The 20,222-nt window shown below is 37.5% G+C and overlaps 2 protein-coding genes across 12 annotated transcripts in view; one reads left to right on the top strand and one right to left on the bottom strand.

Annotated features, from left to right (window-relative positions):
* Positions 1-9,514, top strand: part of Tango11 (transport and golgi organization 11) — a 78,541-nt gene extending 69,027 nt beyond the window's left edge. For 6 of the 11 annotated variants that reach the window (XM_067117443.1, XM_067117440.1, XM_067117441.1 and 3 more), the window contains 4 exons: positions 983-1,080; positions 1,762-1,827; positions 4,790-4,935; positions 5,139-9,514. In XM_067117443.1, the coding sequence (XP_066973544.1) occupies positions 983-1,080; positions 1,762-1,827; positions 4,790-4,935; positions 5,139-5,346 (518 nt within the window). In that variant the 3' untranslated portion in view covers positions 5,347-9,514. The remainder of the gene's footprint in view (positions 1-982; positions 1,081-1,761; positions 1,828-4,789; positions 4,936-5,138) is intronic. The other 5 variants (XM_067117447.1, XM_067117445.1, XM_067117446.1 and 2 more) reach the window with 1 other exon arrangement.
* Positions 5,933-20,222, bottom strand: part of LOC136846585 (PDZ domain-containing protein 11-like) — a 34,350-nt gene continuing 20,060 nt past the window's right edge. Inside the window, exons 2-3 of the mRNA XM_067117450.1 lie at positions 14,967-15,053; positions 5,933-10,192 (exon numbers count right to left, since the gene is read on the bottom strand). Coding sequence (XP_066973551.1) covers positions 9,932-10,192; positions 14,967-15,053 — 348 coding nt within the window. The 3' untranslated portion in view covers positions 5,933-9,931. The remainder of the gene's footprint in view (positions 10,193-14,966; positions 15,054-20,222) is intronic.

Here is a 20,222-nt window from a genome sequence, read left to right as displayed (position 1 = left end):
CTGTAACATAACTCTTAATTAGTGTGTTAGTTATGGTAATGAACATCGGCAAACAAAGCTATTTTTTCAGTTCGGTTGTTTATGTCAGTACTTGCTGTTGTTTATTCCGGTGTTTTGCATGCAGTAGCAAGTGGTTATTAATAAGAGAAGTAGTAGTTAGTTCTTATGCAGGCCACAAGTTTGGTAAGCCTGGTTGAATATGATGAGTTGTACTTAATTAACTTTTGCTGTTAGGCCCATTAATTAGTTTGAAGCTAACTTATATATGAGAGACGGGCATAGGACTCGTGTAATCCTCCAAAAATGCTTACATATCTCACTATACAAGATATGTATTAAATTCATGTTTTGGGACAAAATCTTAAGGATCACTTTATACTTGAGATCAAATAATACATGAGTATGTATGCAAATTTTGGTTCTTTTTGATGCTGTATATTTTTTTAGTTTTACGGAATGTTATCGTTGGAAATGTTATGTGCTTGTGTATTCAGGAACAACCTTCAGTTCCAAAATCCGAAAAATTCCAGAAACCGAAATACAGCTTGCCCCGAGGGTTTTGGGTAAGGGATTGTGAACCTGTACTTGCAATTAGTGGTATCCAAGCCCATAGAGGAGGCCTTAATGAGGTAATCCCCAACTCTGTGATAGGGTGGTTGATCATCATCAGCTGATCTCAGGTCCTAAATGTCTTTACACTTCATTAGGTCATTATGGTGGTTTCTGGTTTGTCATGTAACGTGCTTACCGTATATGTTTCAAGAATTTAAACCAGTCTTGAATTTGGGGTAACAAGCATGGAATGAGAGTAAGATGCATGGAGTGAAACTTGAGCTCTTGTGAAAGCATGGAAACCTTTTGATGTGATGTCTGTTTTATCAGTTATTGAGTAATTTCAAATAAGCATAGTTTTTATCGTGCATTGTTGAATGTACGATATGTATATGTTGTAGTTCAAGAGTTAATAGTTTGAAATTTTCAGGAGGAGAACAACACATAGGTACTAGGGGTATACCTCGTGAGGTGGAATTAGAGAAGTCTATCATGCCTCAGCCAGATCCTGCATTATATAGAGTACAGGTAAGAAATATACTTAGCTGTTATTTGTTCAAGTGTATTGTTCATGTGATTTCCACATCTGAGAATTGAATGGTTTTGTTAAGTAAAGTGTTTAGTATTGCTTTTGTAATATGTATAGAAGAATTGAGATGCAAAATGTCATATGTCTTATTGACTGGAACAAAGCTTACAGTAATTGTATTCAAAGGACCTGGAAGTTTGGAACTAAAAGAGTTTTGTAATGACTCTTGAGTAGAAAGAATTTTAATATTAAACATTGCACTTTATTTTTTTAAGCTGATATTTGTAAACTGTAACTTGATTTAGATATGTCTGAGGTATCCTATAGTGTGCTTTAATATGGAAGACATCACGTGTAGTTTTGGTTTTCCTGTTGACCACTGAGCATGTGTTGCAGTTTACTCTTGCTTCATTTTTCTCTTGCACTGATTGAGCCCTCTCTTTAATATTTGAGCTATTTATTTTCCATTGTTTTCTAACCATAATGTGCTTCCTATTCACCATTATATTGAATGTTTTTTTTATCATTATTTATTTGCTTATTTTATGGAATCATTCTCATATCAACCAGAAAGAATGATGTGGCACTTTCCATTCTTACTGTAGGAAGCATGGCCATTTTCTTTACTTATAATATTTTGCGAAGAACTAAAGTCCCTTCAAACTTTACTTTAATCACAGAACCCCAGCCAAGAAGGTCTTCATTACAGTTTGCTTCGATTTTCAAACCCTAGGCCCTATGTATCAGTAAGTTAGATACAAAAGATATTGGCTTTTTCATAGATTTTGTTGATAAGGTTAGACTAAGTAGACTGTAGCTTAACCTCTTGCATGTTTGATTTTATTTTTCTTATTGAAATTTTCTTTATTTACCATCGGATCATTTAAGTTTGTTATTTTTCTTGTGAGTGTGATTTCAGTTACATACAGTTTTTATCCAATGCATATTTGTGGGCTCCTTAGGCAGGCAGGAAAAGATTTTAAATTTTCCTTGGCAGAAGCTTCATCAGCAAGATTAATCAGAAGTACATACTAAATAGTGGGGGTGCTGAAGAAGTTGGTTCAAATATAAGGGGCCTGGATAGCCCATGGTGATAACGTGTCTCCACAGATCTTATGGGCATGCATACTTTAGCCCTTAGTATGATGGTCATTGGTTTGAGAGGTGATCCCATTTAGGTGACTAAGTTGCTCAGGCACCATGATCATTAGTGATCAGTGAGATATTTCATTATAATACTTGATTCAATGTATGCCTTGGTGCATTGTAAATACAGTAGTACATTCAACCCCCGACTATTTGCGGTTCAGGATTTTTTTATGGAATCACTTATTTGCAAATTTTTATGTGGAACATAACTCCACATTCATTGCTTAACCAGGATAAATCAGTGCATACGGTTATCATGTATTCCAGCTTTGTCAAAGAATACACTACAAAGGAAAAGTAATACCTGAAATTTAATAGTTTTATTATGAAAAAGTATATTATGAGACAAAAGTAATTTCACCAAACTAAACAGGAATGCTTTACAAGTCTACAAATGCAGACTGGAACTACTGCAAATTGGCACATAAGCTAAAACAAAAAAGCTGGTTTTGCTAACTCAGATAAAAAACTTGCATAATTTTTTATGGTAAAAAATTTATTTACTAATTTTCAAATATTATGTATTAATGTAAACAAAGCAGAATATAATTTTTTTCGTAAAAAGTTTGCCAAATGATGTACCAATGTTACCACTGTCTACATTAGAGAGAAAATGGTAAGGCTTGAATGTGTATGCCCGAATATAGGAGGAACTTATTAGTTTTCGCCTTGGTAAGAGTAACAGTTGTCATTTCTAGCGTAGCTGTAAGCCATATATTTTAAGGGTAATATTGTACTGTAAGATGACTGAAATGATATCAAAGTGTTTTAGGATGATAGTTTAAGGTATATTTGGTCTTTGAGCTAATAAAATAGGCAGTTATAAGCATTTTTAGGATGATAGTTTATGGTGTGTTTGGTGATTGCAGTATTAAAAGAGGCAGTTAAAGCATTTTTAGAGGGGATCCTAAGTATTCGTGAATTTTAGGTATTCGCGGGCAGTTGTGGTCCCTAATCCCCACAAATACCAGGGGTCTGCTACTCAAGACTGCAGTATCTCTTTTAACTCTGTTCCATCTCATCTCTTCCAACCTCCAACCTGGCAATATCTACTGAGCTTCTAGGAATGTGACTCAGCGGTTCTGTTCAGCTACAGTAATTTTATAATAAGGATACTTCATTCAGTTATTTAAACCTGATGGCTTTGGCTATTTCCATTTGTTGTATCAGGGGCAATTATATTCTTTAAGAATGTAAGCGGTAGACTGCTTTTCTCAAATTAAAGCCTTTTTCAAAACATTGCTTATAACTGTACTTCTGGTCTTTGTTGGAGAGTAGACAAAATAGGTTTTGAAGTTGTTGTGTAACTTTGAGAGACCATTTTATTGCTTACAGAGACCATTTTATTGCTTACAAGTCCAACTTTCTTACAGGTTTTGTCATATACAGTACTCCTTTACTTTCAAGATGTTTGTGTATTAAGAATTTGCCAGTCTTTTATTTGTCAACATTTTTGGGTATAGAAATCCAGGATCATCTTGTAGAAGAATCACATTTTTAACATGGAAAAGTGTGCTGGTTTGCTCACCATTTATAAAATGAATATTACTTCTCTGAGCTATAACTTTAATTTCAGTGCTATGGTGTATTCCAAAACTGGCCATGGAGTTACTAGCTTATGTGTTGACATGGTTTGTATCTCTTAGTATGAACAGTAAGGTGATAAGGTGATGTATTGTAAAAATTACAATACAGTTCAAGTTATGAAAACAAACACACACACACACACACACACACACACACACACACACACACACACACACACACACACACACACACACACACACACACACACACACACACACACACACACACAGTGATTATTGTGAATTGAACAACATTACAATTGAAGAGTTTGAGAATCAGTAATTTATGAAATTTAGGCTGCCATGCCAAGCACTGGGGCATTTTTGGCCATTCAGCACGTAAGACAAGTGAAAAGAGGGAGTTGAAGTAGTTGGACAGCAAGATAAAGAGATCCAGAAAATAAAGGAGGTGGAAGTACAAGGATCTGTTGGTAGAACTGGGAGAAAACCCCTCAGGTTGCACTATGAAGTACTGTAATAGGTAGAGATTGGAGAAAGGAAGTGGAAATGGAGGTAAAGTAAAAGGCTAAAAAGTGGGTGCAGCTATGGGCCAAAAGGGCCACTGCAAACATCCTTTAATGGTGCCTACAGTGCACTGCATGAGGTGCACTGACAGCAGTACACCCCTGCGGGAGTTTGAGAATCAGGGCATTATGTTGTTTTTAAAGAAGAGATTTGTTGTTTGCATGAATACATGTGCTGTACAAAATAAATAATCTGTTACATATATACAAGTCTTTTGTTTAATGATGGTAATCTCTTCTCAAAACTCCATGAGGTACTCTTCTCATGTTCACAGGTATCAAGGAGTTGAGCACTTGACCAGCAAGACATGCAACTCCCTCCTAGATATGGAGGAGGTCTCAACTAGTCTAATTAGCTATTAAATGTTTCTATTTTTAACCAGGTGCATAGGTGCAAGTATAAGTTTTGTATTTATTGAAAAAAATATTTTATAATAATACAATTTCAGACCCCTCCAAGAAGCATAACATTGGACAGTTACACGTATCCAAGTGCTGCTGAAGACTTGTCCCCCAGTGATGAAAAAGAGGGTAGCACCCCTGCTTTAGCCCCAACAGTTTTACCGCACAATTGTAACACGTATATTTCTACTGGGTAAGTAGGCCAAGCAGACTTTTTGATTGAGCAAGAAATTTCATGTGATGTGTAGTAAGGTAGGACCCATGTGCGTCAAAGATGTAAAAGGATATACAGTACTGTATAGGTTGAAATCATATCACTGATTGCTCTAGATACTAATCATATTAAAGATTTGGTAACCTTTTTAGGAATATAACTTTTTATTAATTTCCTTACAGTCGTGATACAGGAACACCAGGGCTTACAACAGACCTCAGTCCCAGCGAAGAAGTATCCCTGCTACGGAGGCAAGTGGGTCGTCTTAATCGTCGTGTAATGGCTCTAGAGTTGGACACACAGCAGCGGGCACACAGAGAGATGATTATGTACACCTTGGGGGTTGCGTATTTCCTTATCAAGGCAATACTTTGGATAAACCGAAACTGAAGGAACTATTGGTTATTTTCTGTATGAAATTATCGCTGCCATGTACTCAGACATACTTCCCCTGGATATTAAATGGTGCTTGTTGAAGTGCAAAAGTTTTAATTTTTTCTTGTATTGAGGATATTTACTAGCTATATCCCTTTCAGGGTTTGTTAGGGACTCCAAAACTGCAAGTTTTGTCTATGTACGTGGACTTTATTTTTTTCTTTTCATTTTAAAGCTGTGCTCTGCTTATGAGCAGTATAGAAGTTCATCCCATGTACATCATGATACTCCAGTATCTGGCAAGTGTTATTTTTCAAGGTGTCCTTCTCTGAACCATATGATAACAGTGCACTTGTCAGATTTAGTGTAAGTGGCTCCAATATCTATTGCAAACAATACAGTAAGTCACTTAATCCTTCAAGTTACACTGCTTCCAAAGGCTGTAAAATTTTAGTTTGGAGGTATTCATGAAAAATTTCAGTTTTGAATGATTGCAGAAATAGGGCATTCAATAAATGATTTTTGATAACAGTACATTTTAATTGTAGGGTTTTTGTGCGGTGATAAAAACAGCTTTTGTATGCAAGCGATTTTTTTATTATATCTTTTTATTCATAAAAGGGCATGATGGAAGTAATCTCTATTGAGCTTCCATGTGCAGTTAATGGCCAGTATAGCTTAAAAAGAGGTAGTATTATCTTACATATTTGTTTCTTGATGCTGTGTAGTTAGTTACTGTTAAGTAGCTAAATAGCAAACCTTACAGTGAGTGGCAGACTAAGTTTTATACATTTTTTAACATTTGGCCAACAAGAATTTCAGAATGCTGAAACTAAACACAGAGGCCACCCTAATACAGGATTTATAAGACAGGTATTTTGGTAAGCACAATTCAGCCTTAATGGAATGTTAGCAATGATGGCAGTTAGATTATCAGACTCCATATAGGTTCCAACAGGGCATCATCCTTCAGCACCCATACAGGGTCCAGTATATACCAAAATGGCCTATTCAGGCAGTGTTAGCATTAGGTTTTTATAAGTTACAGGCATATATTTTTCTTAGAGCCTGTGTGAAGTGCTGTAAATCCGAGGTTAATTAGTTTGCTGTTGCTTAAGTTATGGTAAGGTATGTGACAAAAGTTGCATAATTCATATTTAACTCACTTATTTTCCTTTAGTGCTTTAGTGTTTGCTTTGGAGAAAAATTTTCTTGAAAATGATGTTAAAGGTCTCATGAGAAAATTGTTCAAAATTTACATAGTGGTTTGCAAATTGTAATCTGTCATTAAATTTGAGTCAATCTTCTCCAAGAATTAATACTTTTTCATTTACGTATTTTCACCTTCTTCCTTTACCATAACAAAGCATTGTTGTTGAAAGCCAGTTATTTTAAGTCATAGTAAACTTTGTCAAAGGTATTGTCCTTTACAAAATGTCCTGTATTGTTTTCAGTCTGTTTTTTATATTATTTGACATTATAGGCAAAGTATGTTTTATAAAATTTTTCCAAGGGCTTAATTTTGGAACATGAAAATTTGAAACAGAACTTGTGATGCTTTGCTGTTTCGTTATTGCATCAAACGATCATATTTCCTAATAGAATAGATAACTTGTTTTAACATGGTGATAAGAGACTTAAATACAGTTGAACAGCTCCATTTTTTTTTTTATACTTTTCATTTTTCTAGTAGACTCAATGCTGCATCAAAGGTTCATAGTCTTTGTCAGAGATATTCATTAGTGAAAAATGAATGACCATATGTAGGTTGATCAACCATTGATGGAGACAGTCATCAGAGGAAATTTTAACATTATCCTTTTTTGAATCATTAAAGAATGTTCTGGTACATTTTTATTGTACAGTAGATTGACACTTTCAGCTTTCAGTGCTCTTTACTATGAAGTATCCTCTCCCACACTGATAACAACCAGATGTAAATGTATTGTCTCATTGTTTGATTATCTGAACTTTTTAAAGATTGCTTTAGATGATGACCTGTTTCATGTAAAAGTTGAAATTAGGTAAGTGCGTGATTGTCCATTTAGTTACGGGTAGTAATGAGTTCAGCAACCTCAAAATGAAATGGCAATTTCCTTGTGAAGCTTTTTACTCCAATCAGTTTTGGGTTTGTACATGCAAATTATTAACGTAAAACAGCATTGGAAATGCAAGATTATAATAGCTGAATAAAAATTTTCATGTTAAGGCCTACACAGGAGCGCTGCAGTTTTAATAGATTCAACCAATGAATAGTCAGCAAGAATTGAAGTATTTTATTTGTTAGTATAGAAAGTTGCGTGTGTTAAGATTTAGTCTGTAATGTATAAACCAGTTGCTCATTTAATGAAAGCCAAAATTATTGAAACTCCTTAGGAACAATTATTGCAAGCGCATTGCTATATGTATAGTATATATATTTATAAGAATTTTGTTTTAGGAATAGAAACTGCCTACACCTGCTCCTTGTGCAGGGTTTTCTGAAAAATTCATGAGGAATGTTACTAGAGAAATAACTTACACATTTTCCCCACATTTCATCCCACCTGTACTTCTCTGCATTGCGTTTATTCTTCAGGTAAGTTATGTTGAGTATGGCTGTGGATGCGCAGATTCTGCATAATCTTGACTGTTGTGAACATGGAACTGTCACTCAGCATTCCAAGGGTACACAACTAAGACATGTAAATAATTTGTGTGTTTTGTGATATTTTGAATTTTATTTTAGTCATCTTTTAGACCAACTTGTATTAAGATGAGAGAATTGGGTGTATATATTTTAGAGAATACATAAAGAAAATATTTTGACAAATGTAAGTAATAAAACATCATCAGGGGACAGGTGATAACTAAATGTAACCTGCAGTTTATTTGACAGTTACATTTCACAGTGTATCCATGATTCTCTTATTTGTATTGTTTGTGAAGCTGTAGGTATTTCATTGGTGGAATCTTCCTTGAAATTCGGGACCAAATTTTGTTAGCAAAGGTTTGGCAAAAGAACTACTGCTCTTAAAAATGTCAAATAAGTCAAGAGATTAGAATGTTTATTGTACATGTAGTAATCCTTGACGTTTTCCACCATATTCATTTTATTACAGTTTTGTACATTATTTTTCATATCCCCTTACAGTTTTGTCAACTTTGTATGTAAGTGCATTCATGTATAAATCTGAAACTATACCACAAGTCCCTATAGACTATATGGAACAGTTACTCTCTCCTCTTGAAATTAGTATAGTACTGTACGTATTTAGATTGATCTCAGTTTCTCTATATTTATATTATTTTGTTCTCCCATGTAACGTGAAGAGGTATTGCGTACTCTTGAGACTGATATTAACACTATACTCTTAGGTAAACCTATCATGCAGATTTATATTGATGTACACATTGGAACTTCCTAATTAGAAAACAATGTACAGAAACAATTTTTTTTTTTTGAAGGTTCGGTCAATTCACAAAATAATTTATCCACGTTTATGAGCAAGGATGGCTTACTGGTATCAAGGAATGATTACAATGAAGAAATGCTGTTAATTCAGGTCACTTGTATTCTTCCCGTTCCTTTCTTGTGATTGGAAGTTGCATATTCCAAGTTGTTACATAAAAGATCACTGTTGATAGCAATTCTTCTTGAGTAAGTCATTCTTGCCATCACAGTTAGCCGACAGCTTTTAAAATATATTTCTTCGACTAACTGCTGTTTGTAAAAGTTTAAGGGTACAATGACAACACTTGACATGATGTGAGAAAGAGTTCTCATATGTTATGGATGGAACCTTCTCTACATTTGTCTCCTTAAATAGGATGATTGAAATTTCCTAGGAACTGGTGTAATGATATTCTGTGTTGTAATATGTGTATATACTGCTGTAAATGTTGCTGCAGAGACTAAACTGATATATTACACTTTGCTCTTATACAAACTATTTATTCATGCATAAGTATTTTTTATTTCCAGCTTATAAAAGTTGCCATTAAAACTTTACCTTTTGAAAGTAAAATACTTTCTACAAGCAGGGAAATGCATGTGAAAGTATTATACTGTCTTGTGGTCATGTTATGCTAGGTATAGTCCCATTTAGTAGTGCCCTTTGAACAAGAGAAAATTATGTGAATATGGATATTGTTGGATTGTACTCCAGGTGAGTCATGTATTTAATAAACTTTCCAAAACTGTTGTTTTGTTTGAAAGTAAATTCTTACCTTTATGGTATGGATTATTCTAGATTCATTTTCCAATCAGATTTTAAGCTACTTTGATACATTTACCCTAGTTAATACATTAAATGCAAATTGATACTGCATATAGATGGACTGAATGCTATTTGATGAATGAATGCATTAGGTGCTATTTATTACAAGGTAAACTATATGGAATAACGTTTGATGCCACTCTTGAGGTCCATGGTTTTGTTGCCACATTGAGGTCTGTAGTTTCTGCACTCCTCATGTCATCGGTGCACATTCCCACACCTCTTGATGTTCCAGTAACAATGTCTACACAACAGGCACTGTCTGATCACATGGATACACTCTTAACTGAATTATGCCATTTCAGTTGTGAGTAAAATGAGATTTCTTGATGAGTTAAGCTTCAAGGTGGGCTTCTCCCAACTTTCTCATATGTTTTCTTATAACCATATGGGAAGAATCTTAAGGTCATATCAATGTGTTGATTAGATTTGAGAATTTTCACTGCTCTTGCATGTTCAATATCTTCAAAACTGATACCATTTACACAAAGTATCTGGTCTGCTTCTTTTAGACCTAGTCGCTCAGCTTCAGTATTTGGCATTACCTTGGAGAGATATACTCCACAATAATGTTCCTTTCCTCCTCTGATGTTGAATCCAAGCTGTTGGAAAGACTGACTTTGTGATCAAAATGATTTTGCTCTTCCTCCAAATTATTTTCATAAAAATTTTGTCTTCACAATAACATGTCCCAAGCTTCAAGAGATAAAACTAGTTTTTTCATACAAACATATCAATCATATTATGCCCACATTCTTATTCTCTAGACACTATCTTTTCTTCAAAACACAGAAGTCAAGGAATCCGAGAAAATCCTAGTGACAGGTAACTAGGGTCTTGCCACGCCCTTCTTCCAAAGCTGACGTGGTAAACTCTGACAAAGTTGCAGGGATCTCATCCTGAAATGGCTGTCTGGTAATAATTTCTCCAAGGACACAAGGTGACCAAACAAGGGCTGCCACATCCTGACTGACATCAAAACTGTTGAATGATGGATAGCAGTCTCTTGGTCCTGTCCTGTCACTACTCTATCATCATTGCTGCCACCACTAAGTACCTCAGTAGCCTCATGCCAGTGGTGCCAAAATGTGAGTATAGACTTGTAATGCTGCAATCACACTGAAACACAGGGCTTGAAATTGGAATACCTTCCCTGGTCACAAAGTGAAGATATTTCCTTGATAACAAACTGATTGGGACATAGATGCAAATGTCCTTGAAGTCCAAGGATGGCAGGAAACCCTCTAAGTCCAATGCTTTGCCAATTCCACTGTCTGCATCATGAAAGTTTGCTGCAAGTACTCTTTCAGAAAACTGAGGTCTATGATCGTGCATCAGTCGTGCCAACCGTCACCTTTGGAACAAGAAAAACAAGAGCAAAAATCCTGGAAATCTATTGGTGAATTGCTCGATCACCTGCTTTTAGACCATCAACCTTATCTCGCTGTCATGCTATGACCCTACATCCCACAGCCTATCATCTGCAAAGTCAGGGATACTTGTCTTCATTAAAGGGATGAAGTAACTGACCCTGACAACTGCAACTACCCATGGTACTGTTCATATCTTCTATTATAATTCCAAACTCTCTGAAGACAAGGTCCTACTGTCCAAAGAACAATCCATGAGCAAACAAAGACATCTTTCCTTCAGTAAATTGGCAACTGATGCCCCTTTGATGAAAGTGACCTGACAAGGGTTATAAGGTATGATAACCCTCCTGCCATCTCAGTCTGTGGTGATGAACTCAAAGCTTGGTTCCTCTTGCTTAAAATTGAATACTCCTTGGGGTAGTAAACTGTCTGGAGGAGGATAAGGCACCAAAGTTGATCAACACCACTCTGATGCTTATGATGTGAGCTACTCCAAAAGCTCCTTCAATACAGCCTCAAGGAACAGGAATAAGTCAAGACGGTCTCACACCCTAAGGTATCTGATGTCTAAGGAAAACAGAAATTCACACAGGTCCTTAACAGCCAGAAGGTACAGCCTGAGAAGGAATATGCATCATTGTGGCAGTTTCAATCCCTAGACAACCTCTCCTTAAGCATACTCCTAGGAACAATGTGCACCTATGCTTGAACTACCACAGAAGAACCCATGGATGAACACACACTTCTGCAAACAGAAATAGGAAGTGGCATATCCTTAAATCTAGGAAACTGCAAAAGTAAGCGTAGCAACAATAACAAGGAGGGTTACAGGCATGGAAGGGGCATCAGATGCAACCAATTCCACATGAACAAGAGGTAGAAGAGAATTGCACATAAACCAAACAGCAGGAGGAATAGGCTTAACTGGAATTGCATTCAGCACATGGAGTTCCACAGGAATTGTGTATTAGGAAGGTGAAAACACAGCAAGACACAGTGGCAGGTAAAGCCAGGACAAGAGGAACAGCCTTACAAACCATAGAAAGAATCTCAAGAGTAGCTGGGATGGCTGGAGGAGTACACGATGCAAGTATAGCATGAACAGCAAAAGATGAGGGCAGCTGCAATGCTGACATAGCTAAGGAATTAACCTAGCAAAGATGGTCCTAGATCCCTCTTGACATGGAGGAAACAATAGTCACATGCAACTGCTTGAAAATTCTCACTGACACCAGAATATACACAGAAGGAAAGGCACTAGTTAGCCATGAACGTAGAACTGGTGGCCCATATGAATAGGCACAGAGCAAGCAGGCACAAAAGGAATCTGTCAAGCTGGCTGTCCAGGCATCTGGCACAGGTGTAGCTGGAGCTGCAAGAAAGAAATATTTAGGTAAGGAGTAAATGGCCAGAGGCACATCACTAGATACCTGTAGCTCCTGCACCTTAACCAAGAAAGAAGAAGCTCTTGTTGCAAAACAAAAACAATTCGACTATAAAAGGAGCAGAAATGTTGATAGCAGCTCACCTACCACCCTTTGACTTGTAGGACATCCTCTCATCTTGTCATTAATAGGAAAAGAGACATATCCTAACACATTTCACTTTTAAGCTCAGGTGAGGAATGCAGGCTGTGACAGGTATATGTCTATTACCAGTGAAGTCTTGAGGGCACCACAGGCCATCCCTGAAATAACCTGACAGCTTCACTGATGCATACTAACAGTACATAATGAAAAAACACACACAAAAAATTACACAATACACACAACAAAACCACTGCACAGTTCACAAACAATATACCACTGTACAGTGAGTGACACAATACACAGAAAAATTACTTACATTGTTGAAAGGCAAAAGACATTATTTGTACCAATTTCACACAAGAGGGCAGACAACTGACATATAAAATAAATATTATTAAAAATAATGAAAGCAATAGCTTTCATTATATTGAATTATTACTAGTTCCTTACTATTAGCTTCAAAATGAACCACGACTTTCCACACAACAAACCGGAAGTCACATAACAAACAAAGCAACTTCTTAGCATACCCAAAAAGTATATACAAAACAAGGTACAAAATTTATGTAAAAAATTTGGAATACCCCAGTTACACAAAAGTATGTACCTGACAAGACAAATTTCATAGCAACAGTGCTTATACAAGCTGGAGATACATAAAGGGAGAGCAATGACAAAACCTGACAGTAGCCATGGTTAAACTTAAATTTTCCCAAACTAAAAGTTGATAGAAAAGTTAAAAAAGACAATAAAATGAATAGATAGGGAAAAATACATACTTTATTAAGAAATGATGATAACTAAACACTATGAAGGCCAAGTAAAAAGCTGGAGCTTGGTAAAACTGTTAACAGTGCTATAAAAACACAAACTATGAGGAAGGTAGCTGGTATGTACCAGTGAGTCCTTGGGATGCATTCATGAATGATCATTATTTTGTCTGGTGGACATGGTGGACAAAATAATGGTGCTTCTTGGGACATGCAAGGCAGTGAAAGTGGACTTAATGGCTGAAGGTGTAGTAAAGAAACAAACAAGATTCATATTCTATAGATGCAGTCTTATTTAATAATGCTTTAATATCCAGAAGGAATGAATATGGCAAGCACTGAAATTCAACTCCCATCTCAGCTAAATAAAAACTATACAGTACTAAGTGAGCCTCCTACAACCACAGGATATGTCTCAGGTGGACTAGCTCCACAAATTCTGCAAAACTATGTAGTGAGTATACTCAAAACACCTAATTAATTTACAAAATAAAATCAACTAAAGAAGAAAAATAATACTGTACTGTAATATATAATAGGAAAAACAATACTGCACTGTAATATATAATGCACAGCCTACATAACAACGCCTACAGAAAATCAAGTAGTGCAACAACTCAACTGGACAGACTTCTGTACTTACCACCTACATTATCGTAATAATTTTTGCTACTCTACCATTTTTGATGAGATACATTTTTAGATAAATCTCTTAAACTGAAGTTAAGTATCAAGTACAGGTTGGTTTAAGTTACGCACTACAGTATGTGGAGCTGCTGTTTGCTGTAGGATATCTAGAAACATTCAGGTGCAGGCTACAATATAGGATCTTTTTTTACTTAACAGTCTTTGTTACCTGTATGAAAGCCAGACACCCAAGCATCTAGCACATTCATTGAAGAATTTAGGGTATCTGCAAGGGTACAAAGGTCACTGATGTCAGAAATATTTTTATCTATCAACAGTACTACTCTAAAGGTAGTTTCCTTGACGGAAAATGTAAAAATACGCAAAGTGAAGAATGAAGAGCATCAACACAAAGGTCCAAAGGCCAATGATATGTTATTTTTGTACTAATGTTTCTTTACCTATCAATACTATTTCAGTGATGCCTCAGTACAATAAGATCCTTAAAAGTTCATTCTCTCTTAGTCGGTATTACCAAAATCTGACCTATCTACTGGTATAAACCCTGCCATGTGCCTATCTGGTCTCTTCATGTATGTTCTTGCCTAATTACAAATGCTGTACACTGATCACTGCCCCTTTTCCCATAACTAATTCCAAATTGGTTCAAAATACCCAAATTAACTGAAATGCCCAACATGGCATATGATCATACTGTTTGAGAGTATATGGTCAGGTTGGAAAGACTGCCCATGTCTGGTATTCATCCATCCAACATGTTTATGCCAAAGTTCTCTGATACATACAGTACAGTGCTAACATTTGACCATACACTAGTTGCAGTGTATGTTCAAAACAAGTTTGGCATACATGTCTGAGTGTGTGGACAGCCTAAGAATACAAATAATTTTAAATTTCTTACCAGTACTGTATATACTGTGTAAAAATTATATTGATTTCTTAATAGTACTGTATGCAGTATGACCAAAAGTATATTCAATATAATTATTCTACAGTAACTATAAATCATAGCATACTTTTCAATCAAATAATGACAGTTTCTATACTTTCACTTACAGCATCTGATACTTTGTCCCGGATTAAAGTTACCGAACGTGGTAGAAAGAGTTGAAGGTCATTATTGTAATCTTGATGGTGGCAACGCTGTAAAATGGAGAAATCAATATACAGTATTTAAAACAAATTAAATGATCAGTGGAAAACAATAAACTCAATATTTTTATATGAAATACAACTTTATTCCTAACAAAATTGAACAACATGAGAACTGTTCCCCATATAAAATGAACATCAAATTGTAGTGAGTGATGCCTCCAGCAAATGTGTATGGAGTAAATAAACACATCATCACCTTGGCAAAATTACTTTTTACTGTACTGTACAAAGTTGATACAAGGGACTAGAAGGCATAATCTCCAGCAAAATACCATTGTTTGTGTAAGTTATGAAACACTGAAATTCTAAATTTTTACATTTGTTTGAGACAAAGTAACAAGCAGGTTTATATATGCTGAAATGGCATTAACATACACTGAATGACACAATTCACTGATGGCTAATGTTATGACAAAAGTATTTAGTCCTTGCCATTTATGTTACATGAATTGCAACCAGTGTCTAACAAAAAACCTACCAAGAGGGTAAAGTGGGAGGAGTCAGAACTCCATGAAAAAACAATTGGGAAAATGTACTTTTCCCAATTGTAAAGTGCATGCACTATAAGTACCCAGCTAGCCTTGCCTGACGATTTTGCAAATTGTCTTAAAAGTTACAGAACTGCTAAAAAACAATAGCAGACTTACAGTGTCCAGAGCGTTCATACTTTTAGTGTCATGTTACCCCATACGGAAACATGCACCAAAATGACCCATCTGACCATTGCTCATTGCTGATATTGGCTCCCTTGGTACTTACAACCTGAAGTGGAAGATCAGGTTCAGATGAATTTCTGTATTTTCCTTTTATGAGATGGCACCCAAGGTCAGGTTAGTATTATGTTGCTCTAACTATAATGGTGCTTTAGGACAGGTTTGGGGAGGAGGAGGACTGTTGTTCTGGGAGGTGGGGGGAAGGTGTAGCAGTAAAACTGAAAAATTACATTTTTATAATAAAGTTTTATATATACTTACTGAACAATTACATAGCTATTAGTTCCTACTTTACACAGCAGCTCAAAATTCAAAATTCGCGGTAGCACTCTTTTGTTTTGAGCGTAGGTAGACTGCCCTGTCCACTTTCAGGGAAGGACAGGTACAACACAGCTAAAGAGCTCAATTCGCTTATGCTCTATGCCCATGGTGCTTTAGGACAGGTTTGGGGAGGGGAGGACTGTTGTTCTGGGGGGGTGGGGAGAAGGTGCAGCAGTAAAACTGAAGACCACCAGTAAAACTGAAAAATGACATTTTTATAATAAAGTAAAGTTTTATATATACTTACCGAACAATTACATAGCTATTAGTTTCTACTTTACACAGCAGCTCAAAATTCAAAATTCGAGGTAGCGCTCTTTTGTTTTGGGTGTAGGTAGACTGCCCATGAGAGGGGAGGAGGGAGGGCTCCGATCATGTAATAATTTGGTAAGTATATAGAACTTTATTTTATTATGAAAATGTCATTTTTATATAAGTAACTTAACAAATAATCACATAGCTGAATCCCACATTGATAGGTGGTGGGATGCATGAACAAGAACTACTCAAAAATCACTAAAGAGATGGAGATGAATTTGAAATACAAAATTACCTAGCATCGTGAAATGCTTGTTGTAACCTTACCTGGTGAGGGAGCTACAGCAGGTAGGTACTGTACTGCCTCTGGTCAGAGCTCCTCTTGACCTGTAGTGGTGTGGCAGTAGAGCCAAGAGTCACCTCCACTTTAGTGGGTGCTTTGCAACATAGTCAATTGCAGGTTGCCAAAGCTAACAAACCAATAAGACCTGGGTGCAATACAACAAAATATGACCAGATAAAATTTAAAGATAAAATTTAAAACCACACTTTAACCTTGTTAAAATTCAACCAGAACCATAATATCAAACAAACTGATGGCACTCACGACACAGTGCCACTCAGACTTCCCAAGAAAACAACAATCCTTATTCAAGGAGAGTGAATACAGGAAAACAAAGCATTCCTCCTAGCCTTCAACTCCCAACACCATGCCAGCTGCGAAGTACAGGCCTAGAGTACTGCATCTTTCATATTGTCATGAGTTTTTTCTTTATTTGTTGTTTTACCATTTCTGGCTTTGTTTGTTGTTCGTTGTTAGAGTCCCAGGAGGCTTAGGAGGACACAGTGCAGCTTTCTTATTTCATTAACACACTAGTAAAATATACAGTATTTATACAAGTTAAGTGAATCGAAGTATGAGCCTTTCTTTCTTCTGTACCCACAACTGGTGAGGCTCTCGACCTCACTCCCCTAAGGCTCTCAGCTCTTCTCTCTCTCCTCTCTATATGCTTCTCTCTCTTCAAGCTTGCTATCTTGGAGGTTCTTCAAAGGAAATGTTCATCCCACCAGTAGGCGGACCATTGCTTCTGTTCCGCCTTGTAGATGTCCTTATTGGTCGAAGATTATCTAACGACATCTCTTGGGTGTGATTAATTGACTTAATTCCTCCTACTGTAGGTGGGACTAATGATGTCACCAGAAGTCTTCAGGTTCCAGTGAAAGTTGAAAGGTCAGGACACAGGTGAGACGGGTAGGCAGTTTTTAATGGCTGCGCTTAGATTACTTTCGCGCAAATGTTTTGGCTATATACTCACAACATTCTTGATCGTTATTCTCTCTCTCTCTTTCTTTCTTCGTCTATCATTTGTCTATTAATGGTTCTCTCTCATTTCTTTTACTCTCTTTCATATTTATGTTATTCCTAACTAATATTCTCCAAGCTATCATTACATCATACTATCTCAACATCGCACAGGTAGAACACCGCAAACACTGGTTTGCATCTCCAATATGTGGATTGCAGGATAGAGGCCAGTGATACATTACGCCTGAAGGCCAGCAACGTAGTGACTGCCCAAATTTCATGTGCCTTGACCTTACACACAGGCAGGAGATTCTCCTGAATCTTCGAATGTGACTCAGAAATCACATTCCTTAAAAAGAATGTTAAGGCATTATTAGATAAAGGACGACTGGGGTCTTTAACTGAACACCAAAGGCTCTCCCTTGGTTCTCCTTAAGTACCCTCAAAGAAATCTAACTGTGCAGAGGACTCTCTCTTGATCCACTTGAACTAGGATGTTAAGACGGGCTCTTGACTGAAAAGGAATGTGGCCAGGGGTTAGCAGGGTTTTCATTCTTTGCCATGAATCCTAAGGTCAACAAGCAAACAGCATCACCTTGAGCAAACCTACCCTCTCATCAAGGTCATGCAGCTCACTAGCTTCTTTGGCTGCAGATAAGGCCATCAGAAAAAGGGTCTTCCTTGTCAGGTCTCTGAGAGAAACCGATTCCAGAGGTTCAAAAGGTGGGCTCAAGAGCCATTTGAGAACTATATCAAAGTTCCAAGCTAACTCAGAAAGCTTTTCTTGTTTACAAGTATCCAGAGATTTTATCAAATCGCTTATGTCCGGATTTGATGATGGTTCACTCCTCTGTGTTTGAAGATGGAATTCAACATCGCCCTGTAACCCTTGATGGTTGAAGTCGCCAAACCTTTCAAGGATCTGGGGAAAAGCAAAAAATCTGCAATCTGAGCTACAGTCATCTGAGAAGAGGAGATATTTCTGTCTTGGCACCAGCCCCGAAAGACTTTCCACTTAGCCTGGTAAACTGCAGCAGAAGATCGTCGCCTACACTTCGCAATAGCTTCTGCAGCCTTCCTTGAAAAACCTTTTGCTCTGACAAGCTCCCTGACAACCTGAAGCCTGTCAGAGCGAGAGTGGATAACCCTAGGTGAAATCATTGAAAGTGCAGCTGTTTGAGAAGATTTCTCTTCTGAGGTAGAAGCCTTGGATAATCTACCAACACACTTAGAAGGTCCAGGAACCATTCCTTGTGTGGCCAAAAAGGAGCCACTAGGGTCATTGAAGTGTTGCTGTGGGCACTAAACTTCTTCAACACTTCCTTACCATGCTGAAGGGAGGAAAGGCGTAGACGTCGAGCTCCGACCAATTCTTCAGCATGGCATCTGTCGCCCATGCTTCAAGGTCTGGCGTTGGGGAACAGTACAGAGGGAGATGATGGTTTCTTGACATTGCAAACAGGTCTACCGATGGTTTTCCCCACAGCCTCCACAGGTCGGTGCACACCTGTGGACTGGGTGTCCACTCCGTCGGTAGAACCTGTTTGCTGCGACTCAATTAGTCCACAAGGACGTTCATCTTGCCCCAAATGAAGTGGGTCACAATGGTGGTCTTATTGCTCTGTGCCCATAGAAGAAAGTCCTTGGTCGCTTCGCATAGCGAAAAGGAGTGGGTCCCTCCTTGGTTCCTGATGTAGGCCAGTGTGGTCATGCTGTCCGAGTTGACTGCAACTGTCCTGTCAAAGGTCTCTGTTGCAAAGTACTGAAGAGCCAGATGTACTGCCTTCAACTCCTTTACATTGATGTGAAGGTTTCTTTCAGTTGGAGACCATAACTCTGACACCTCCGAGCCATTGAGAAGAGTCCCCAACCCAGATCTGAAGCGTCTGAGTACAACATTAGGTTGGGGTTCACGGGAGACAGTGACATCCCTGTCGCAAATCTGTTCTCCACCAGCCACCACCGAAGGTCCTCCTTGATTTTGATGGTGATGTTGAAGACAAACGAATCTGGAAAGACTTTCCTCTGCCAGTTGGCTTTGAGGAAAACTGTAGCGGTCTGGTGTGTAATCTGCCCAGAGGAACAAACTTCTCTACTGAAGACAGTGCTTCTAGAAGGCTCATCCAAGCATTGGCTGAGCAGGATGGGCGAGAAATGAATTTCTGGACTTTCCTGATGCAATTCTGAATCCTCCGTTGGGACGGGAAAGCCCAAAAATTCAGAGAATCTATCACTATCCTCAAATATAGAATCGACTGAGTGGGGACTAATTGTGATTTCTTTATGTTTACCAGTAATCCTAAATCTTGTTCAAGCTGAAGTCTTCTGAAGGTCCTCTGTGCACTGGGATCTCAAAGGGGAGTGTAGGAGCCAGTCACCCAGGTATAGATACACGTTTATCCCCATGAAGTGCAACCACTTTGCCAATGGAGTGAGAAGCACAGAGCCCGAAACTGGAAGACCCCCTCCTGGCAGACGAATCTCAGATACTTTCTGTAGTCTGGGTGAACTGGAACGTGCAAGTGTGTGTCCTGCATATTGATCGTGACCATCCAGTCT

Source organism: Macrobrachium rosenbergii, chromosome 15 (genome assembly GCF_040412425.1).
Source record: "Macrobrachium rosenbergii isolate ZJJX-2024 chromosome 15, ASM4041242v1, whole genome shotgun sequence".
In the NCBI taxonomy this organism is placed as follows: Eukaryota; Metazoa; Arthropoda; class Malacostraca; order Decapoda; family Palaemonidae; genus Macrobrachium; species Macrobrachium rosenbergii.
Note: the sequence above shows the minus strand (reverse complement) of the source record. Positions and strands in the feature narration are given on the sequence as shown.